This window comes from Lepus europaeus, chromosome 14, assembly GCF_033115175.1.
Source record: "Lepus europaeus isolate LE1 chromosome 14, mLepTim1.pri, whole genome shotgun sequence".
In the NCBI taxonomy this organism is placed as follows: Eukaryota; Metazoa; Chordata; class Mammalia; order Lagomorpha; family Leporidae; genus Lepus; species Lepus europaeus.
In genome coordinates this window covers 44,336,688-44,354,581 of record NC_084840.1, presented here as the reverse complement: position 1 = coordinate 44,354,581, position 17,894 = coordinate 44,336,688, and the positions used below count along the sequence as shown (strand labels likewise).

The 17,894-nt window shown below is 39.0% G+C and overlaps 1 protein-coding gene across 1 annotated transcript in view; it reads right to left on the bottom strand.

Moving 5' to 3' along the window:
- Nucleotides 1-2,937, bottom strand: part of MALRD1 (MAM and LDL receptor class A domain containing 1) — a 405,586-nt gene extending 402,649 nt beyond the window's left edge. Inside the window, exon 1 of the mRNA XM_062210772.1 lies at nt 2,760-2,937. Coding sequence (XP_062066756.1) covers nt 2,760-2,937 — 178 coding nt within the window. The remainder of the gene's footprint in view (nt 1-2,759) is intronic.
- Nucleotides 2,938-17,894: the final 14,957 nt, after the last annotated feature.

Genomic DNA, 17,894 nt, shown 5'->3' with positions numbered 1-17,894 from the left:
TTCAGAATGAAAGCGCTTGACCATCATTATCCCTTCACATTTTTCTTCTAGTGTGGTGAATAAAAGAAATTCATACTTAATGTGATTTTCAATTTTATCTATAGGATCTTATGCACATTTTAAATAAAATGTCAAAGTGGAAACTTCTCAGAAATGAAAATGAAAAGTATAAATGCCAAAAGGTGACCTCCCCTTGTAACATTTAAAATGAAATGTGTTTATTCCACAGCTCTGAGCCTGTGCTTCCCTCCCAGGTTATGAGCTATCAGAATTTTTCATGCAGTAGAGACCTTTTCTACATTGCAGCTTTCTCCTCCACATTAACCTTTTCCCTGAAGCAGGGCCGTGCATGTTATCACAGTGAGAGGGCTAAAGGAAGCTGCATGGAGATTCATAATGGAAAGGACTTTGCACTTCTTGTCAAACTAGCCAAGCAGTTCCCCTTTGCAACTCATGAAGAGTAAGGGCTTTCTCCTAAAACCTGGAGCAAGGGGCAACATCCTAAACTTAGCCTCTGTGGAGAAATTGGACAAATACAACCAAATGCTTGTCCCTGGTTGGGCTTTGCATTTTTTTTTTAAGATTTATTTATTTATTTGAAAGTCATAGTTACATAGAGAGAGGAGAGGCAGAGAGAGAGAGAGAGAGAGAGAGAGAGAGAGAGAGGTTTTCCATCTGATGGTTCACTCTCCAATTTGCCATAACGGCGGAGTTGCACCAATCAAAAGCCAGGAGCCAGGAGCTTCCTCCAGGTCTCCCACGCGGGTACAGGGGCCCAAGGACTTGGGCCATCCTCCACTGTTTTCCCTGGTCAAAGCACAGAGCTGGATCGGAAGTGGAGCAGTCGGGTCTCGAACTTTCGCCCATATGGGATGCCAGCACTTCAGGCCAGGGCGTTAACCTGCTGCACCACAATGCCGGCCCCTGGGCTTTGCATTTAATAGTTACTAAGGGGGCTGGCACTGTGGCGTAGTGGGTAAAGTAGCTGCCTGCAGTGCCTGCATCCCATATGGGCACCAGTTCAAGTCCCAGCTACTGCACTCCTGATCCAGCTCTCTGCTATGGCATGGGAAAGCAGTGGAAAATGGCTGAAGTTCTTGGGCCCCAGCACCCATGTGGGAGGCCCGGAAGAAGACCCTAGCTCCTGGCTTTGGAATTGCTCAGCTCCAGCCATTGTGGTCATCTGGGGAGTGAACCAGTAGACAGAAAACCTCTCTCTCTCTGTCTCTGCCTCTGCCTCTCTGTAACTCTGTCTTTCAAATAAATAAGTAAATCTTTTTTAAAAATTACTTACTAAGGACTAATAGTATGACAGCTATCTCAAACTACAGGAGAGAAATTGTCAGTCTCTTTCCTGCTACAGAGAGGCAGTTTTCAGTAATCAGTTTTCTTGCTTTAATGCAGTAATAACAATATTTAAATGCAAGATAAACAATAGCAAAATCAGTTATGCAGAATCTTATTTTAGCAGAAGAAAATGAAGTTTTATATACATACTAATTGGTACATGAATAAAATAGAAAATGCACATTTGTATAAAGTGATCTACAATAACACAATTGGTGCCACCAGATAACTAATTTAAGCAATAGCTACTGTGAACTAACAACGAATCCACAGCAATTATATACAAATGTGGTTGAGGTAGTTGCTGTGGTATAGCCAGTAAAGCCACCACCTGCAGCTCCAGAAACCCATATGGACACTGGTTCAAGTCTTGGCTGCTCCACTTCTGCTCCAGCTCACTGCTAATGCACCTGGGAAAGCAGCATAAAATGGCCCAAGAGCTTGGGCCCCTGTACCCATAAGAAGCTCCTGGCTCCTGGTTTCAGATCAGCCTGGCTCCAGGCATCACGGCCATTTGGGAAAGGAGCCAATGGTTGGAAGATCTCTCTCTGTTTCTCCCTCTCTCTCTCTCTCTCCCTCTCTGTAACTCTTAATTTCAAATAAAATTAATAAATCTTAAAAAAAGAAAGTGTGTTTTATGAAAGGTGACTGCGTGTAAAAATGACACTATTCCCAGTGCTGAAACGCAGCGTTCCTTCAAGATTTGCTATTGCAGTAGAAACTACAAACACATTTTGCTCTCCATGCCTTCTCTTGCTAAACTGCTTCCTGTTCTTTAACGCTATTACATTAAGCAATGGGAGATGTTCCCACCCATTAGAATTGGCTTATCTCACTTGATGATATTTTATAATATGAAAGTTCAAAATGGCACAGTAAATGCATCATCCAGAATCCACATCTAGGTCTCATACTCTCTGAACTATGTGCTCTATGCACTGCTCCGAAAGCAAAGGACACAGCCCAAAGTTGCATTATATGCACAACTGGAGCCAGTGCTCTTGGAAGTAGCATCCTGTAAACAGAAGCAAAATCTACCCACCCAGGCTAAAATTAATTTCACATGTTTTTATACTAAATTCAGGCTTAAGCTCATACTTTTCACACAGTATTTTACACCTGCATTAATGAGCTTTTCAGTTTTAGTTCATTAACATAACAGCTGCATTTCAGCTTATCATTTCTTTAAAATCAGTACAAACTGACCTAAAATACAATCTAGCCAGTTAAAGTTTCAGTGCTTTGATATTAGAAAATTTTTAATTTATGGAACACATTTTCATTTCTGATTTAGGCATGCAACACAAAACCCGTGCATGCCCAGGAATCTAGTCCAATCTCCAAGACTGCTCATGGAACCCTGGTTTAAAGACACAGGAAACCGACATTGGAGAAAAGAGAAGGGCACTTACATTGCTCTTCATCGCTGTTATCCCCACACTGATCTGTGAAGTCACACACCTGGTCAGGCGGCAAGGCGAGCCCATTGCTGCACTGAAAGGCTTCTATCCCTTGTTGACTCAATGGAGAATTGAACAAGCAGGAAATCAACAGGAACCAAAGAGCTACCTTCACTGGGAATGGTGACATTCTGGCCAGGGAGAAGAGCAATACTTCGTATTGGCTAATAGAGATCAAGCAGTTGTAATATTGAGTCCATAATAAGAAGCATTTTTTCTTTTCTCTATTTTCAGACTTGCTTCTTAGGAATGGATCCTATGGGTAACTATCAGCTACTTGACCAAGTGATTTTCCAAGCAGCTAAGTTGCTCTTTCAGCGGAGTGTCATTAGACAATGTTTAACTTGAGTAATTGCACCATTTCTATGTCCGGGTAAACATGAATATTTATTGCCCTAGGTACACCCTGTGGAAACAATGTAAGCCTTCATGATTATGTTATTTCCTGAAAGGAAATTTTCAAAAACTAAAAGAAAACATATAAATAGAAAGCAGGACCACCATAAAGACATAAATGACACAGAAATGTTCTGTGTTAATTCCTGTGCTCACTTAATCCCATTCATGTAATTCTGAACATTACAGTTACTAAACTGTATTCAAATATTATAAACTCAATTATTAGAATTACTCAACAAAAATGAAATCCATATCCTCTTTTACTGAGTAGGAAGTTGATATTGCTTATTGAGATAAATGAAGAACCAGCCTAGCCCTGATGAGGGGAGTGAATCAGTAGATAGGAGTTTCTCTCCACCCCCCCCCCTTTATCTCTCCTTCCCCCTGTCAAATAAATGACAATAAAATTTTAAAAAATCCTGCTGCTGAATATAAAACACTGAAACACACATCAATTCATTTTAATTTGCTTCCACAAGTGAAACACATGGTTTTGGGGTATACATTCACAATGAACAAAATACTGAAGTTGAGATTACATTAAAATATTAAATGTAAAATTCTGTGAGGCAGAATAATTTTGGATTATGAAATTGTACATTCAAATTATTCCCTTAAACTTTATTTCTCAAAGGTGTTTGAGTTCTTTTTCAACTACTTTCCTTTAATTTCTGAGACAGATACCAATGAGACCCTAAGAAGAAACTGCAGCATGTAGAGTGAAAAAAGACCATAGCTCAGGGACAGAAATTGTATTCTGAGCATTTAAAAAAAGTTGAGAAATTTTTTCTCATATTCTATGGGACAAAAGCATATTTATGTCTAAGGTATCAGCATTCAGGATTCTGAGAACATAAATCTAATTTGAGATGCAAGTGTTGTGGCACAGTGGGTTATGCTGTGGCCTGTGATGCTGGTTTCCCATGTCACAGTGTCAATTCGAGTCCCAAATGCTCTGCTTTTGGTCTAGCCCTCTGCTAATGTGACTAGAAAAGGAGTAGAAAATGGCCTAAGTACCTGGACCCCTCCTACTCACATAGGAAACCCAGATGGGATTCCAGGCTCCCAGCTTTAGCCTGGACCAGCCCTGGCTCTTGGGTCCATCTAGGAAGTGAACCTGCAGATTAGAAGAGCTCTCTCTCTTTCTCTCCCTCTCTCTCTCTGCCTCTCTCTCTCTTCCTCCCTCTCTCTCTCTCTTTACTTTTCTCTCTCTCTTTCTCTCTCTCTCAATCTGTGTGTATGTATGTGTGTGTGACTCTGCTTTTCAAATAAATAAATAAATATTTTTAAATAAGTTTTAAAAATTCATAAATTTGCTCTACTAGACTTTGTATATGATATAGTGATTACTACTTGTACACTTTATTTATATTTCAGAAGTATTTATTCTTATTAACCACTGTTTTGCAAATGAATATTAACACTTTGTCTAATTTCTAAATTTTATTTCTGGCTTATTTCACTTAGCCTAATGTCCTCCAGAGTTATCCATGTGGTGGTAAATGGCAAGATTTTATTCTTTTTTAGGTCTGAATAATATTCCATTGTATATATGCACCACAGATGCCTTATTTATTTATCCATCAAAGCATACTTCAGTGTTTCCATAACTTGGCTATTATGAACAAGTCTAACTTTCTACTGTACAACAATATTAACATACACGAATTTTTTTAATTTATCTATAATAAGCTTTACATTATTTATTGACTTAAATAGACACCACGACAGGATTAGTCCTTTTTTAAAGTTTTATTTGTTTATTTGAGAGGTAGAGTTACAGACAGAGAGAGGAAGAGACAGAGAAAAAGTTCTTCTATCTGCTAGTTCATTCCATAAATGGCCACAATGGCCAGGGCTGGGCAGATCTGAAGCCAGGAGTCAGGATCTTCTTCTGGGTCTCCCATGTGGATGCAGGGGGTCAAGCACTTGGGCCATCTTCCACTGCTTTCGCAGGACACAGCACAGAGCTGGATCGGGAGAGTAGCAGCCAGGACAGGAACCAGCACCCACAGGCGAAGCCAGCACTGCAAGCAGAGGCTTAGCCTACTACGTCACAGTGTGGCCCCGAGAGTGACATCTTGATAGTGTAAGATAGTAGAGAATGTAAGAAAAATGGAAAATGCAAGATGGAGTAAATAGGAGCCCCTCCATTAGGGAGACGCTCCATGCAGTAATTGCTTCCATTGTGAATGAGGAGGGTACACAGTGTAGGCTGGAAAATCAACTGTGCTCATTGACCATAAATCCCAGAGGAGGAGAAACTGGAGGACATGAAGTCCAAGAGGAAACATAAGGATCACATGTGAACACAGAAAGGCAGCTTACAGGGAAGACACCCCCCCATTTCCCACAATCCTAAGTAGGACACAACATGTCCATAAGAGCTGAGACTTGGCTGGGTAAGGAAATGAGAGTAGGGAGCCACACATAAAACAGCTCTGAGTTTAGCTTATTCATGTAATTCTTTATCAAATAACAAATGGGACATAGACAAAAAACACCTCAGATTTAGCACAATAGCTATTCCTAGGGAGGAAACGTATACAATAGAAAACTGGAAATTTTGGAAATCTTTAATGTTGGCAATGTCTGAAGTCTCGTTTTGAAAAAGAATCTCACCAAGAATTTCATGTAAGTTTACAAACTCATCACAAAGGCACTTGTTCTAAATAACTCAGAAAAATCTCACTTGAGTCTTTGGGAAATAATTTCACTTTTGTACTTAGATTACATTTGCATGAAGACCTCTAGTACAGCTGCACTCTTCCCTGCAACAATTCTGTTTACTATTTGTCAACTGCCTATCTGGGCACTGGGCACACAAAGCTAATTACAGCATGGTCTCTACTTCCTGGAAGTAATATGAGACTCTCAAGAGCCACACGCCAACTGATCCCACAAAAATATGTACTTTAAAGGATTAATTCCACATTCAAAATTTATATGAAACTATTGAAGATACCAGGATACTTCATGTAGAAAAATATCCTAACACTAGACACCGCAGTCACCTATGCAGGTGCAACTGCAGAGACAAAAGACAAGCTCCGGCTGGCGCCGTGGCTTAACAGGCTAATCCTCCGCCTTGCGGCCGGCACACCGGGTTCTAGTCCCAGTTGGGGCACTGGATTCTATCCCGGTTGCCCCTCTTCCAGGCCAGCTCTCTGCTGTAGCCCGGGAGTGCAGTGGAGGATGGCCCAAGTGCTTGGGCCCTGCACCCACATGGGAGACCAGGAGAAGCAGCTGGCTCCTGCCTTCGGATCAGCGAGATGCGCCGGCTGCAGCGGCCATTGGAGGGTGAACCAACAGCAAAAAGGAAGATCTTTCTCTCTGTCTCTCTCTCTCTCACTATCCACTCTGCCTGTCAAAAAAAAAAACACAAGCTCCATATTTCTGTCTTTGAAAACTTTCCCAAGTTGTGAATTTAGAGATAATTTTCATCTTAGGGTTTTTTTTTCTTTTTAGGGTGGATTTTTAATATATCAAATATTAATAAATGTATTTTAAAATAAAATTTTATATTGCATGATGTAGTTTAAAGCACAATATAAGGTCTAATAAAAAGAAATGACAATCAGGGCAAGAAGCAAAGTCAGAGTTAGTAGTGGTAAGCTAAGTCTGGCTTCAGGGAGACATTTATATGACATCAGACTTATCTTCGAGTGATATAACATAGTTGTAAAGGCTGAAATCAATCACAGGAAGGAAGTCTCATTTCCTCCCCTTCAGGCTCCTACATAACCCATCTGTGAAGTCCAGAACTTACTGTGTCTCCTTGATACAGAAACTGACATATTTGATTATCACAATATTCCCAGAACACTATTTTCAGAAAGTTCTGAAAGATTTAACCCCACTGAGTGACATAAATGGTGCTCTGTCCACAAAATAAAGCAACTACTGAAACTAAGAATTTAGTACCTCTAAATGAGAAGAATCAGTTTCCTATGATAATTAGGCTTTCAAAATGATTTTTAAATATTACTTTGAACACTTAGTATCAAAATGTTTGAATCTGCTTTAGCCTTCCCATGTGTTTAACTCATTTTTCTTTTTTCTTTTCAATTATTTTTTAATTTGATTTAAGGAATACAAACTTCATGCATTTCATATACACAAATTTAAGAAATAGTGGTTCTTTATACCCTTCCTCACTCCCACCCATACTCCCAACACTTCTTCCTCCTCCTTCTCCCATTCTTATTGTTTGTTTCACAAAAATCTATTTTCAGTTAACTTTATACTCATAAGATTAACCCTACACTTTGTAGAGGGATCAACAAACAGTATGAAGAAAAATGTAAAAAGAAAACAAAAGACAAACAAACAAAAAGCATTGCTCTTCACCAGTCAAGACAAGGGTGTTCAAAATCATTGCATCATAAAGTGTCAAATTCATTCCTATAGATTATCTTTCAGGTATTCTACTAGTTACCACAGAACAGAGAGGACATATGGTATTTGTCTTTTGTGGACTGGCTTATTTCACTAAGTATAATGATTTCCAGTTGCATCCATTTTTTTGCATATGACAGGATTTCTTTTTTTTTACTGCTCTATAGTATTCCATAGTGTATATATGCCATAATTTCTTTATCCAATCTTCAATTGATGGATATCTGTGTTGATTCCATATCTTAGCTATTGTGAATTCAGATTCAATGAACATGGGGGCACAAATAACTCTTTCAGATGCTGATTTCTTTTGGTTTGAGTAAATTCCCAGGAGTAGGATGGCTGGATCATATGGTAAGTCTATAATTCAGATTTCTGAGATAACTCCATACAGACTTCCACTGTGGCTGCACCAGTTTATATTCCCGCCAAAAGTGGATTAGGGTACACTTTTCCCCACATCGTTGCCAGCAATTGTTGCTTGTTTTCTGTATGAGAACCACTCTAACCAGGGTGAGGTGAAACCTCATTTTGATCTTGATTTACATTTCCCTGAAGGCTAGAGATCCAGCGTATTTTTTCATATGTCTGTTGGCCCTTTGAATTTCCTCTTTTTTTAAATTTTTTTTAAATTTTTTTTTAACAGGCAGAGTGGATAGTGAGAGAGACAGAGAGAAAGGTCTTCCTTTTTGCTGTTGGTTCACCCTCCAATGGCCGCTGCAGCCGGCGCATCTCGCTGATCCGAAGCCAGGAGCCAGGTGCTTCTCCTGGTCTCCCATGCGGGTGCAGGACCCAAGCACTTGGGCCATCCTCCACTGCACTCCCTGGCCACAGCAGAGAGCTGGCCTGGAAGAGGGGCAACCGGGACAGAATCCGGTGCCCTGACCGGGACTAGAACCTGGTGTGCCAGCGCTGCAGGCAGAGGATTAGCCTGTTGAGCCGCGGCACCGGCTTGAATTTCCTCTCTTGATAAATGTCTGTTCAGGTCCTTCACCCGTTTCTTAACTGGATTGTTTGCTGTAGATTTAGGTCTTTGTGTTCGAGTGGATTTTTATGTAAGATGTAATGTAGAGGTCTTGTTTCATACTTCTGCACAGGGAGATACAGTTTTCCCAGCACCATTTGTTGCAGAGACTATCTTTGCCCCAGGGATTGATTTTTGCTCTTTTATAAAAGGCAACATGGTTGTAGATGTGTGGAATGACTTCCAGAGTTTCTATTTTGTTTCATTGTTCTACATGTCTGCTTTTGTGCAGCACCAGGCTGTTTTGATTATAACTGCCCTGTAGTATGTCTTGAGATCTGGTATTGTGATGCTTCCAGCTTTGTTGTTGTTGTGCAAGATTATTTTAGCTATTCAGGGTCTCTTGTTTTTCCATATGAATTTTAGCATCATTTTTCTAGATCTGAGAAGAATGTCGTTGATATTTTGATTGCTTTTAGTAGTATGGACATTTTGATGATATTGATTCTTCAAATCCATGAACATGAAAAGCTTTTCCACTGTTTTATGTCTTCTTCTATTTCTTTCTTTAATGTTTTATAATTTTCATATAGAGTTCTTTGACTTGCTTGGTTCAATTTTATCCCAGGGTATTTAATTTTTTTGTAGCTTTTGTGAATGGGATTGATCGTAGAAGTTCCTTCTCAGCTATGGTATTATCTGTATATACAAAGGCTATTTATATTTGTGTGTTGATTTTATAGCTTGCTACTTTACCAAACTCTTTTATGAGTTCCAACCAGTTAACTCTTAAACAGAAAAACCACACTCTGGTCTTAGAATCCAGAACTTACTCTAGCTGTAAACTTATTTAACTAAAATGGATTAGTTGTATTTTCAGATTTCTGTTCAAGGTATAAAAGTTCTAAAATATCCATTCATCCATATGCTTAGCTCTGCTCCCACCTGGTAAATGGCACTATCACAATTAATGCCTCTAAACCAATTCTGATCTCCCAGGGTATGAGGAAATCCCAAGTATAATACTATAGCCAAAATTTTTGGCAGAGTTTTGGAGTTGAAAAATACTTAAGGACGGTTGTCACAAAATAAAGCCTGTCTTGTATGAATTTCACACTAATCAACAAGCTTCCATTGAAATGGGCTGCTGGTCTGCTCCATATTAGAGTTGAAGACAAGGCTGAAATATGCTTCATCAATTGATCCCCAGTGTGTGACAAAGTAACTCCACAGAAATATACTCCCAACAATAAATGATAGGGACTCCACAAGCTGCAACAAGTGTTTTATATCAGTCCAGGAAAATATTTTGACTCATTTAAAGTATGTAAGTCACTGGGAAAGAAAACAGTCCTGATTTCATTTCAGCTAGTCTTTTTTTTTTTTTTTTTTTTTTTTGGACAGGCAAAAATAAACACTGAGAGAGAGAGAGAGAGATCTCCCTTTCCATTGGTTCACCCCCCAAACGGCCGCTACAGCCAGCACACTGCACCCATCCGAAGCCAGGAGCCAGGTGATTCCTCCTGGTTTCCCATGCGGGTGCAGGGCCCAAGCACTTGGGCCATCCTCCACTGCCTTCCCGGGCCACAGCAGAGAGCTGGCCTGGAAGAGGGGCAACCGGGACAAAATCCAGTGCCCCAACTGGGACTAGAACCTGGGGTGCCGGTGCCGTAGGCGGAGGATTAGCCAAGTAAACCATGGTGCCGGCCTCAGCTAGTCTTTTGATGATCTCTGATGTTGTTGAAATTTAAATGGAGAAATGTGTGTTTCATATAACTACAGTTATTTGGAATTGAGTGCATGCTTTTAAAACTGAAAAAAAAAAAATCAAAGATGAATGATGTCAAGGAAACAGGAGAAAGGCAATTGCTACTTCTATATTCTGAGCTGCCCTCACCAAAAGACCAGATGAGAGACTTTTGAAGACCTTCACCAATGACTAGACCCTGTGGAAAAGAGCTAATAATTTAGGCAACAGAATTGTTGTCCTGCTTTAATGTATTACATTTAGCTTACAAGATATTTTCCATTGAAAAAAATAACCTGGTAATTCCACTCAAATCTTTTTCCAAGAAGAGAGCTAGTTTTTTCAAAAATTTTATCTAAAAATTTTATCACAAGATTCTTCAAATAGGGAAAAGTGTAGATCACTGAAAATCTTAATAAATAATAATAAATTATAATAAAAGGCTATTTCATTATGAAAAATAAAAGTTACTTAAAATATAACAAATGCTAATATTTTTATCATGTTAATGATTAAGACATTAATTCAACAGAAAGATTTGATTATAATAAATGCATATGCACCCAATACCAAGGCACCTGGCTATTTAAAAATATGTTAATGGATCTAAAGAAAGACATAGTCTCTAATACAACAGTAATTAGAGATTTCAACATCACACTTTCATCAATGAACAGATCAACTAGACAGAAGATCAACAAAGAAACAACAGAGCTAATCTACACTGTTGACCAAATGGACCTAACTAATATCTACAGAACCTATCATCCCACAGTTGCAGAATATACTTTCTTTTCATTAGTGCATGGGAACTTTCCATGGGACAGACCATAAGTTAGACCATAAAGCAAATCTTAGAAAATTCAAAAAAAAAAATGAAAAGTATACCATGCATCTTTTCTTATCATAATGGAATGAAGCTGGAAATTAATAACTCAAGAATCTCTAAAACATATGCAAACACATGAAGACTAAGCAACATGCTCCTAAGTGAACAGTGGGTCATAGAAGAAATCAAAAGAGAAATAAAAAAAAAATTCTGGAAACGAATGAAAATGACAATACAACATACCAAAACTTATACAATACAGCAAAAGCACTGCTAAGAGGGAATTTTATAACAATTAGTGCCTACATCAAGAAATTGGGAAAGCATCAAATAAATGAGCTATCAGTGAATCTCAAGGCTTAGAAAAACGACAACAAACCAAACCCAAATTAGTACAAGGAAAGAAATAATTAAAATTAGAGAAGAAATAAACAAAATTTAAACAAAAAAATACAAAAGTGAACATTCAGATAAGAGAAAATCCAGGTAAGAGAAGGCTTGTTTGGACCAGTGTTGTATCTATGAAAGGTATGAGAAATGGTCATAATTTGGAGCATGTTCTGAAGTCAAAGCTACCCAGCAACGCTAAAGAATTATTTGGGGGATATAAGAGAAAGGGGGGAATAGAGAATGATGCCTTGATTTTCATCTGACAACTTAAAGATGGAATTACCCCTTACAGAAATGAAGAAGACTGTCTAAAAGATAGATTTTCAGATGCACTCCATTTCCAGAAGGACAGGATGAAATCCTGAGAATGAAAAACTTTGATAACCTTAAAGTTTCAATAACTGATATGACAAGCTTTGGAGCTCCCAGTCCTTTCTTTTAGATTGTTTATTTATTGGAAAGTCAGAATCAGAGAGAGAAAAGAAGGAGAGGGAGAGGGAGAGAGAGAAAGAGAGAGAGGCAAAGAATGAGAGATCTTCCATCCATTGGTTCTCTCTCCAGATGGCCACAACAGCCATGACTGAGCCAAGCAAAGCCTGGTGTGAGGTCTTGCACATGGATGGAAGGAACCCAAACAATTGGGCCATCCTCCACTGCCTTTCCCAGGCCATTAGCATAGAGCTGGATTGGAAGCAGAGCATCCAGGACATGAACTGACATGCATATGGATGCCAGAGTTACAGGAAACCACTTTACCCACTAAGCCACAATGTTGGCCCCATCTTCCAGTTGTTAATATTGGAATACTGCTAGGCAAATCAAGTTTTTATTATGTCTTGTCCAAAAGCTATTGGTTCATGCTCACTTTGGCAGCACATATACAAAAGCTATTGGTTCTGTTACTGACCCACCAGCAACACTGCCTTCTTTACCAGTGATCATCACAGTGAATACCTATACTAGCAACATTATCTTTACATGGACACTTCACAGTAGTATAAATTCCCTGGCCCCACCCCAGTCACTGGGTGATGCTGATACATCTACAGTTTGAGAATAACTATTCTGCCTTTTAAGGATCAGGAACAGATTGATGTTTTATTCCCCCTAAATTCTGACTCCAAAAAGCAGGTTCTGTTAGGGCAGCACTGACAATAGACTTCAGTTTAAAAGATCTATGAGTTTGCCTCAGAAACTCTGAACAGTAAATCTTTGGGCACAATCATGAAATGTTTGTGTCATCTGTGTGGTCTTTGCTACCAGTTTATCCTCCAAAGAATAATTATTCATGAGAAATATTGAAAACTGAGCTACTTAGGGGAGAGGAACATATTAAGTCCTCCTACAGTCTCAATAACAGGCCTGTCCCTCAACATCCCACATCACAGCCAAAGTTAACATCATAGTTATTGCTAATACTCTTTCTATATTTACATTCTAACTACTACATATGTAATCCCCAAATTGGTATCCACTGCTCAATGTATGTATCAGTGCCTGGAAGCAGCTATGTCATGCTTTAAAAACAAGACCAAGTTTATATTATTTTTCCTATATTCAATGGAAAAAGATAAAATAGAGTCATCCATTAAAATTGTGAAAATTGTTTATTTCGAGGTCCTATTTTAAACCAACTAATTTTCCATGAATCTAGTATGCAATGAAATTGATCTTGATAAGACTGACATTTTCAAGAGAAACAACAGGATGAATTTAATGCTCATGAAACAAATAAAAGGAAATATAAGCACAATGTGCAAAAAATTTTAAGTTTTTAATGATTTTAATACCTATACTTATCAACTGAAAGATGTTAGATAGATAGATAGATAGATAGATAAAGATAGATAAATGATAGATGATAGGGGAGGAGAGAGGGAGAAGAGGAAAGGACAGAATCTAGTAATATGGCAAAGATTCAGCATCCTTTTTTTTTTTTTTTTTTGACAGGCAGAGTTAGACACACACACAGAGAGAGAGAGAGAGAGAAAGGTCTTCCTTCCGTTGGTTCAATCCCCAAATGGCCACTAAAGCTGGCGCCATGCCGATCCGAAGCCAGGAGCCAGGTGCTTCTCCTGGTCTCCCATGTGGGTGCAGGGGTCCAAGCACTTGGGTCATCCTCCACCACCTTCCCGGGCCACAGCAGAGAGTTGGACTGGAAGAGGAACAACCAGGACAGAATCCAGCGCCCAACTGGGACTAGAAACCAGGATGCCAGCAAGCAGGCGGAGGAGTAGCTTAGTGAGCCCTGGCGCTGGCCAAGATTCAGCATTCTCGACCATTTCAGGGGTGGTAAGGTACTAGCCATATGATAATTTACAAAACTGAACTGGATAAACCAATGGGCTGTATGATTGCTAGATCATAACTTCTTAAGTTACTAATTCTCTTGGATTCTACTAAATGTACAGGTTATTCAGTAAAAATTAGAAACACAAATCATCTTATGACGAAGAAGCAGTGGGTACCACTCAGCTCTTATTAAATGATAATGATAGTAATAACCCTCAAAATCCATGTTTTATTACAACACAGAATCATTTCTCACTTATGTTACCTGTACGTTTGGGGCCCTCCCCCACTACCCAATGTTGTCTTCATTCTGAGCAAAACAACTACTCCTAAAGTTTTTATATGGAAGTGGCATGGAGAAATTTCACTTTCATTTTTTTGGCCAAAGACAGTCAAGTTAACAAACAAGTTGTCACATGAGTAACTGAGGACATGCATGTGAATAATGGAGAGCAATAACCATTGATATATGCCCTACCAAATCTTATTTTTCTTACTTTAAAATTTACTTCACACAAGACATATGTAACATAAACATATAATTTAAGAACATAAAAATGATGAAAGCCAGAAGAAAATGTAATGGCATCTCTCAACTCTTGAAAGAATTTGTTTGCTATGAAAGGTCTTTCTTTCACCTTCATTCACAAATGAGAGCTTTGCAGGATATAATATTCTGGGCTGGTAGTTTTTCTCTCTTAGTACCTAGGCTATGTCTTGCCATTCCCTCCTAGCTTGTAGGGTTCCTGATGAGAAGTCTGCTGTGAGTCTAATTGGAGATCCTCTGAGAGTAATCTGACATTTCTCTCTTGCACATTTTAGGATCTTTTCTTTCTGTTTCACTGTGGTGAGTTTGATTACAACGTGTCGTGGTGAGGATCTCTTTTGGTCATGTTTATTAGGGGTTCTATGAGCTTCCTGTACTAGGATGTCTCTGTCCTTCTCCAAACCCGGGAAGTTCTCTGCAAGTATCTCACTAGAAAGGCCTTCTAAACCGTTCTCTCTCTCTCTCTCTCTCTCTCTCTCTCTCTCTCTCTCTCTCTCTCTCTCTCCCTGCCTTCAGGAACTTCTAGAACTTGAATGTTTGGTTTTTTAATAGTATCCTGTAGATTCCCAACAATATTTTTTAGATTTCTAATTTCCTCTTCTTTTCTTTGGTTTGACTGTATACTTTCCTGTTCTCTGTCTTCTAAGTCCGATATTCTCTCTTCTGCTTCGCTGACTCTGTTTTTAAGGCTCTCTAATGTGTTTGTCATTTGATCTATTGAATTCTTCATTTCATTTTGATTTCTCTTCACTATCACACTTTCCTGTTCTACTAGTTTCTGCATTTCATTTTGATTCCTCCTTAATATTTCATTTTCATGAGAGTGATTTTCTATCCTGTCCAGTAAGGATTTCTGTAGTTCAAGAATTTGTTTTTTGAAAACTTCTAAATGTTCTTATCATAAATTTTTTGAAATCCGTATCTTGCATTTCTTCTATCTCATCATCTTCATAATCTTAGATTGGGGTGTCTTGTTCATTTGGGGGCATCATAATGTCTTCCTTGTTCTTGTTTCCTCGGTTTCTGTGTTTGTTGCTTGGCATTGTGGAGATATTCTTTGGTTTCTTCTTCCCTTGCTGTGGTATTTTTTCTCATTATACTATGACTGTATTAAGTTTACTGTCTGCTTTTGATGGATCCTTAGAGGTTTGTGATGGGTGTGGCCAGAGAGCTCTGTTTGGCTCTTCAGGGTTAAGGGTGTGCCAAACGTGACACACCCAGGTTAGGAGTGGTAAATCTCTCTCTCTTTCTCCTTCTCCTTCTCTCTCTCTCTCTCTTTTTTTTTTTTTTTATTCAGAAGGGAAGTAATTCTGCACAGTGAGCGGAATTGAAGGTCAGTTTCTGACCTCTGGCTCCTGTGGGTATAATATTCATCTGCTCTATCCCAAGGACCACACAAAGGATCTATGCAGTCCTCAGTGTAAGCTCAAATTTCTCTGCCGTCTCCCCCTGGGTTGCCAAGGTTACCGAGTTTGTGTACTCTCCCGAGAGTACTCATGTCTCCATGAGTTCTCTCCCACACCTTCAGTTTTTAGCCTCAATTCATTAGCTCCACACATTCACTAGGTCCTAACCTCCTGTTCTATCCCCCTCCCCGCCCAGACTCAGGTTTTTCTGCTTGGCTGATGGCAGGAGCAGCTTTTACGTATCTCCAAAATGGCACCTGCTCTTTGTCTTGCACGCCTTTGAAAGGTGAGTGGAGAGAGAGACTCATGTCTATACTGTCCCCCCCTTTTTTTTTCCTTTCTCCTCTAGTTAGCCTGGTGAACTTTCCCCCACGGGGCTTCTAGCCTCATTCCCTCTAGTCTCCTTCCACTTTCCACTTTCCCGCCAGCATCTCAGGCTACTGATTTTTTGCCTCATCTCCCTTTCCAGCGCTGGTGCGTAGATTCCACGGCTAGGGTCCCAAGCCATGGGTGCCTATGCCCTCCACGTAGGTCCACCATGAACCAGTAGTTCCAGAAGAGTTTCCTCTGCTGTTTCTTCCCTAACTCTTCCTTGAGCCTGCAATATCTCCACTTTTATTTAACTGTCTTTTCCCGGACTATCAATGTGCTCCATTCCTATTCCACCATCTTCTGCAGTCCATTTCAGTTCTTTTCAATATACAAACTATATGATCCCACTTATATGTAGAATATAAAGAGTCAAAGTTATAAAATCAGAGAGTTGAATGGTTACCAGAACTGGAAATAAGAGAACATGTTGAAGTATTGGTCAAAGGATAAAACTTTCTTTTTTTAAAAAAGTTACTAATATAAAGAGAACATATTTTATGCATTCCATAGGTAGAGCTCCAAGAAGACAACCATACTTCCTAAACTCTCCTGCTCCCCTCAATCCCCCTTCCTCTCCCTCTCTCTTCATCAGTTTTGCAAGGACATAATTTTAATATACTCTATATTCACAGGCTTAATTCAACACAAATCATAATTAGTCCTAGAGATCTGTGCAGCATTGATCATATAGTTAAAAGTGCTAAAAAATTGCTAAGATATTATGTTTAGTGTTCTTATCACACAAAAAATCACTCAAAAAATTATAAGGAAGGCAGGAGAAAACTTTTTGAGGTGATGGATAGGGTTTTGGTATATAATATGGCAATGGTTTCATGGGTGTATACTCTAAATTCATCAAGTTATATTCATTAAAAACAGATTTTTTTCTCATTATTATTAATTTATTTGTTTCAAAGTCAGAGTTGGGAATGGAGAAAGAGAGAGAAAGAGATATCTTCCATCTGCTGGTTCACTTTCCAGAAGGCTACAATGGCCAGAGCTGAGCCAGGCCAGAAGCTTCTTCCTGGTCTCCCACGTGGGTAACAGGGACCCAGGCACTTGGATCATCTTCCACTTCTTTTCCCAGGCCATTAGCAGGAAGCTGAATCAGAAGTGGAACAGCCAGGACTCGAAATGGAGCCCGTATGGGATGCCAGCATTTCAGGCAGTGGCTTTTTTTTTAATGATCATATACATGATATAAAACAAGTTTTGTGGGTTTTTACCTAGAAATCTTTTATTTAAGGTATACAGACTTTGTGCATTTCATAAAACAAATATAGGAACATAGTGATTCTTCCCACCCTACCGGTCTTCCCATCCACATCCCTACTCTTGTTCCCCCTCCCTCTGCTATTTCCATTCTTATTTTTCCCTTAGATCTATTTTCAATTAACTTTATACACATAAGATTAAACCTACACTAAGAATTCAACGAATAGTATGAAAAAAAGGTTCCTGAAAAACAAGGGCCGTTCAAAGTCACAGAATCTCAAAGTCAAACAACTTTTTGAATCTCATTCATGTCTTAAAAAGTCACTTTTATAAAAAAAAAAAAAAAAGTACACCAAAAATAAAGGTGAAAGAATTCCATTTCCAGAATGGTAACCTAGATCTATATCGAACAATACTCACACAGCAAACAACTATAAACAAAATGTAAAAAGCAACTACCTGAAGTCAAGCTAAGAATTCAAGTCTCAAATCAACAAAAACAGCCAGCTCTTAGCTCTTAACTTCAGA